This window comes from Aegilops tauschii, chromosome 6 (genome assembly GCF_002575655.3).
Source record: "Aegilops tauschii subsp. strangulata cultivar AL8/78 chromosome 6, Aet v6.0, whole genome shotgun sequence".
NCBI lineage: Eukaryota > Viridiplantae > Streptophyta > Magnoliopsida > Poales > Poaceae > Aegilops > Aegilops tauschii.
The window spans coordinates 5,230,970-5,237,284 of record NC_053040.3 but is presented as its reverse complement, the minus strand read 5'-3'; the positions used below and the strand labels follow the sequence as shown (position 1 = coordinate 5,237,284).

Sequence of the window (6,315 nt, the reverse complement as noted above, 5' to 3'; positions counted from 1 at the left end):
TTAGGAACGTGTGTACGAAGACTTCCTGGTTGTCATTGACAAGGCCAAACCAGCTCCGGTAGGGAAGCGGCGACAATGGCTCGTTCATGCGGTGATAGTTACCGTTTTGTGGTCTAGAAATTTGGATGTAATTATTATTATGCTTGAGGTGCTTTGTACTTCATGATCTTTTATATCTAAATTTTTTTTGAAAAAAAATGTACAGACCACAAATGGCCACCGCTTGCTGACCTCAAAAAAAAAATCTTGTCTTTCATCAAATCAAATATCTAATGTGCTATACATTATACAACACAGGCTAACGGAGAACCGAAGACAAGTAAACCAAACGAAGGAATCTTCTGTGTGCTGGAGTAGAGATTGATCGGTCAAAAGATACACGTAACCAAACAATTGACATGCTACTAAAAAAGATCCCCATGTGTCTTCTATTTAACACTGTATAAAGGTAGCTGTCCACATACTTATACATACACTCACCCCTAGGAACGGACGCATGCACACACTATCTTTAAGAACCTTTAAAATACTGAGCCGGCATAATATATTGAGACTGATGAAGCTATCACATGCATATTCATAGTTGACTCGAATGTCCCGTCCCACTAAGTGAACATGGCCAGAAAGTTAAAAAAAATCCAGAAAAATGCCAGTACCAATCTCAAGTCTTGGACTTAATTTAACCCTGCTGCGCTGGTTCGACCACAAGCAACATAATCATCTGAGCTACACGCTGTTCGCAAAGCTCGCTATGAGTCATCAAATAGGAAATGCATAGAGCACCAAAATGTAGATTATCTTGCACTTCCTCCGTTTCTAAATATAAGTCTTTTTAAAGGTTTCTATATGGACTACGTACAGAGCAAAGTGAGTGAATCTACATTCTAAAATCTCCAAAAGGCTTATGTTTAGGAACGGAGGGAGTAGATTTTTTTTTTGAATTTGAATGGTCAAGTATTATTCTTTCACATTTTGGTTCATTGCCAAAATGAAATGTCCAGTTCAATTTGGAAAAAATAATCCAATACGTTTGGTAGCCTCCAGGAAAGCTCTCGCTTTCCGCTATCTTCTATGATAACTGTGATCATATAATTCAACTTGTTTCAAATAACTCAACTTGTGTTGAAACCGTATGTGTATCTTTCTCTCATTGATACAGACCAACTAGCTCCATTCATCGGCGTCAAGCTCACCTTGTTGCCGCGCGACTCGTGCGCCGACTTCACCTCCAGGCCATCGGCCTCTCACACCCCGCCAACGGGGATAGACCGCATGGTAGCGGCGGGGAAAGATATCTCATTGAAAAGTGAGACCCATATGTTAAATTTGGTATTGGTTATGCGTTTATTGGGGATCTGGGACAACATCATACCTACAAATCTCAATAAATATACTGCGAGGGCCATAATAGGGAATTGTTATCAAAGAACTGCTAGATATGCTCAAGCACTTCAAAATGTTTGGAACCATACATGCATTCCCTTGTCGTTGTGGGGATGCCAAGGGCTGCATGCCAAATGCACGCCTCCAGCTGTTAGGTCTGCATCGACGCTGGAACCCAGCCAAAAGAACAATACTGGACGTACATGCACTCACGTATCTAGGCCACACGGACCTTATCGATCCGAGACACACACCACACGACATTTTGCATGGACTACATATATATGCTGCATGAGTGCATTCGCACACAATAATGCAAGATACTACTACTACCGTCCATAGAAATGTTCTCCACGTCCGGGGGGGCCCAGAATTTTTTTATCTATTTATTTAAGGAAATCTATATATGTGCTCCCCTGCTACATACAAACATCACACGTCTTCCATCTCTATAAATACAACATGCCTTCCACAATCTCTTGCACACCAGAAAGTACGCATGGTTATCATGCAAACGGCAACAAGGCCTCTCGTAGGTGCACATGGTGCTCCGTTTGCTCGGCGGGCGGCGCTGGTTCCAAAGGCTCGCCGGCAACCGGGCAGCCCTCGCCGCACCTCAAAAATAGGCAGCAGCAGCACCAGCTCCACCACCACCACCACCACCAATTTATCCGAAGCCAATGGGCCGGCCACCAGCACGGTTGCCCGCCCTGACCTCCACTTTGACCTTAACCAGGCCGTCGAGCTGAGGGCCACTGTGACGGTAAACATGAAAAATTTCTGGTTAAAAGAGGATATGCTTGATCAGGCGCTTGATGTTTTCCACAATCTCTTTACACAAAATTGGTTGTACCTCGAGCTCGTTAGCTCCGAATTGGATCCAAGTGAGAAACCTCCCCTCTCCCTTCTATTACGTGATCTCTCTCTCTCTCTCTCTCTCTCTCTCTCTCTCTCTCTCTCTCTCTCTCTCTCTCTCTCTCTCTCTCTGTGAACGCGTTTGTAGGTATTGGTGTATTTTTCCGTAGACTTGGTGAAATTTAAACAAGTCAGGGCTATATCTGTGCAGAAACAGGACAGGAGTGGGATGTAGTCTCCGGCAAAGTCCAGCACTCACGGAGCCTGGAGGAGGACTGGCACATGTACGATGCTAGCTTCATGGTGCCGGCATCGTTCGGCCCCATCGGCGCCGTGCAAGTGAAGAACTACCACTACACGGAGATGTTGTTAGGGGACATTAAGGTCTTCCCAGCCGGGGAGAACTCTGGGTCGTCCGCCGTTGCATTATTCCACTGCAACTCCTGGATCAACCCCTCACAGTACAGCCCTGAAAAGCGTAGTTTCTTCCCTCTCGAGGTCGGTTGGTGTTCATTACACTTCGCCATGACCGGATTTACTTCACAAATACACACTACTAGGTAGGAAGCAAATACGTGCGGCGAGCGCTTAGCTTACCTTACCATTTACATGCGGGTGCCGCGGTGCAGAACTCGTACCTCCCGTCGCAGACTCCCAAGGGCGTGGAGAGGCTGCGCGAGAGCGAGCTGGTGGCCCTTCGTGGCACCGGCTACGGCGAACGCAAGGCATACGACCGCATCTACGACTACGATGTGTACAACGACCTTGGGGACCCCTGCAAAGACAAAAGCACCAATCGGCCTGTACTCGGCGGCAAGGAGCACCCCTACCCACGACGCTGCCGCACAGGACGTCCGCACTGCCGGAAATGTACAGTATTATTAGTATTACTGCCCCTCGAAGCCGCAACCGCTTTACTATATACTATCAGTAGATGAATGAAGGAATCTATTGTGCAGATCCGTTGTCGGAGACAATACCACCCAAGGGGGTATCCATTTATGTTCCCGAGGACGAAAATTTCACGGAGCGCAAGGAGTTAGCGTTCAACACAAAGTTGTTCATGTCGCTGCTCCACGGGATATGCAGGATTATGAAGCGGTCGAAGCACAGTAGCCAGAGTTTCCCCACCTTGGAGGCCATTAACGCGATGTACGACGACGAGTTCAGGAACCAGCCACTGCAGCCAGACGGTGGAAAGTTCAAATTTATCGCCGAATTTCTCGAGAAGGAGGCGCTTCTTCTCTTTGAGAAGGAAGGGGCAGAGTTTCTTGAGGGGATACGCAGAGTCTTCGAGTTTGAAACGCCTGAGATTCACGACAGTACGTACAGATAGAGTGCTGCTACTAGTTTTAGCTGCCACTGTTAATTTTTGGACCCCGAATCTGCCACTCTTATTAATTTGTGCTCACGCAGTCTAAAAAAATGTGAATATACTCACACGACCTAAAAATGCAGGGGACAAGTATGCTTGGTTCAGAGACGAGGAGTTTGCGCGTGAAACCCTTGCCGGGGTGAACCCACTGAGCATCCAACTAGTCAGGGTAGGTACCTTGTTTCTAGCCTTCACTGCACCATCGAATTATATATCTGATGGATCATCACCGTATTCTCTAAGTGGATGATCTCCACCTATGTACTTCTGTCAACACCCAAACAAACATGCCATCTCAACTTACAAAAATGCCTGAAAAAGCTCCTCATGATAAAAGCCTTTCCATTCAATTATGTCACTGTATCGAATAATTATTTTAATAATCCAACTCATTATATGTCTTTTTCAGTTTGAGTTAGCATGCATACTATAATTCTGCATATTTATGTGCCATGCATATACAAGCAAATCTCATCGAATAATATATTATATGAACCAATTGGATATCATCTACTCCCTCCGTCCCATATAGATAGATGCGTATGGTGGCATGCATGAGTAAAACTATGTATGCAGGAGTTGCCTCTGGTGAGCAAGCTGGACGAGAAAATCTACGGCCCGGCGGACTCCTTGATAACTAAAGAGGTGATTGAAGAGCAGATCAACGGTGTCATGACAGCTGAGGAGGTGAGATCGAATTAACAATATATCACCAAAGATATGGTTGAAGAGCAGATCATAGTAACAATTGATGCATGCAGGCCGTGGCTAAGAAGAAGCTGTTCATGCTGGACTACCACGACTTGTACCTTCCATTTGTCAACAAGGTGCGCCAGCTCGAGGGCACGACCTTGTACGGGTCACGTGCGCTCTTCTTCCTAGCCGGCGATGGCACGCTCCGGCCCATCGCCATCGAGCTGACGAGGCCCAAGTCGGCAAGCAAGCCACAGTGGCGTGAGGTCTTCACGCCGGCATCAGGACACAAAGCCAGCATCACCGGGTCCTGGCAGTGGCAACTCGCCAAGGCCCATGTCGTGTGCCTCGACACTGGCTACCATCAGCTTGTCAGCCATTGGCTCAGGACACACTGTTGTGTCGAGCCGTACATCATCGCCGCGAACAGGCAGCTAAGCCAGATGCACCCCATCTACCGGCTGCTCGCCCCGTCCTTCCGGTTCACCATGGAGATCAATGCCCAGGCACGCAAGTTGCTCATCAACGCCGATGGGATCATCGAGAGCACCTTCTCACCGGGGAAGTACTCCATGGAGATCAGCTCGGCGGCCTACGCCGAGCAGTGGCAGTTCGATAAGGAGGCGCTGCCAGAGGACCTCATCCGGAGGGGCATGGCGGTCAGAGGAGAGGATGGCAAGCTGGAGCTGGCCATAGAGGATTACCCATACGCCAATGATGGCCTGCTGGTCTGGGATGCCATCAAGCAGTGGGCATCCGACTACGTGGCGCACTACTACGCATGCGCGGCGGACATCGTCGACGACGTGGAGCTCCAGGCTTGGTGGAAGGAGGTGCGCACCAAAGGCCATGCGGACAAGAAGGATGAGCCATGGTGGCCGCACCTTGACTGCCACGAGAGCTTGGTCCAGACCCTATCCACCATCATGTGGGTGGCGTCGGCGCATCATGCCGCCGTGAACTTCAGCCAGTACCCATATGGTGGGTACGTCCCAAACCGGCCCTCCATAGCCCGCATAAACATGCCGTCGGAGATCGGCCCCGATGGCATGCGCGCGTACATGGAGGCGCCGGACAAGGTGCTGCTGGACACATTCCCGTCCCAGTACCAGAGCGCCCTGGTGATGGCGATACTGGACGTCCTCTCGTCGCACTCGTCGGGCGAGGAGTACTTGGGCACGTACCAAGAGCCGGCGTGGCAACAGAATGGCAAGATCAACAATGCGTTCGAGGACTTCAGGGAGAGGATGTTGAGGATCGCGGTGCAGGTCAACAAGTGGAACAGGGACCCCGAGCGGAAAAACCGGTGTGGTCCGGGCATGGTGCCGTATGTGCAGCTAAGGCCATCGGACGGTGATCCTATGGCCGCCAAAACGGTGATGGGGATGGGCGTTCCAACCAGCATCTCCATTTGAGTAGAATATATATTACCTGTTTCACGCTGTTGAATGTAATAAAGTACTACAACTTGAATTCGTCCGACATGACCTTCAGAATAAGACAAATGTTGAATACATTTGCAACCCATTTTAATTTAACAGTTTCAATCGTATTTTATATAGCTCAAAATTTATCTTTTTATTGTAAATAGGAAATAATTGAAATCATTGTTTTGCAATAAATCAAATCCACTCTTTTTTTTTGAAAATGATTGAAATTACTTTTGTGAAATATGAATCATTTTGAATCAAACTCTAGTGAAATAATTGAAATCCCTACTTTGAAATGATTGAAGTCCACCATTGTGAAATAACTAAAGTCGCTTTTTTAAATGTGGAATCTTTGTGAAAATATTTGAAACAACCTTTTTCGAAATAATTGACATATATCTTGTGGAAAAAAATAAAGCCTGCAACAGGGGGGCCAATATTCCCTTGGCACCCCCTATGATTTTGATACGTCGGCTCGTAGAACCGTTCTTAAAACTCTTTCATCCAAGTATCAGAGTGCCATGCTAAAAGCATGAGTACTGACAGGCACGTGGGTCTTACCAGCCAGCGGCGTTTATG

The 6,315-nt window shown here is 47.7% G+C and overlaps 1 protein-coding gene across 1 annotated transcript; it reads left to right on the top strand.

The window, feature by feature from the left end:
* Nucleotides 1–1,819: 1,819 nt before the first annotated feature.
* On the top strand, nucleotides 1,820–5,830 carry LOC109734703 (lipoxygenase 2.2, chloroplastic). Its single transcript, XM_020293895.4, has 7 exons — nucleotides 1,820–2,267; nucleotides 2,450–2,736; nucleotides 2,868–3,108; nucleotides 3,198–3,560; nucleotides 3,697–3,782; nucleotides 4,190–4,300; nucleotides 4,375–5,830. The coding sequence occupies exons 1-7, from the start codon at nucleotides 1,883–1,885 to the stop codon at nucleotides 5,719–5,721; spliced, it is 2,820 nt and encodes a 939-aa protein (XP_020149484.1). The 5' UTR covers nucleotides 1,820–1,882; the 3' UTR covers nucleotides 5,722–5,830.
* Nucleotides 5,831–6,315: the final 485 nt, after the last annotated feature.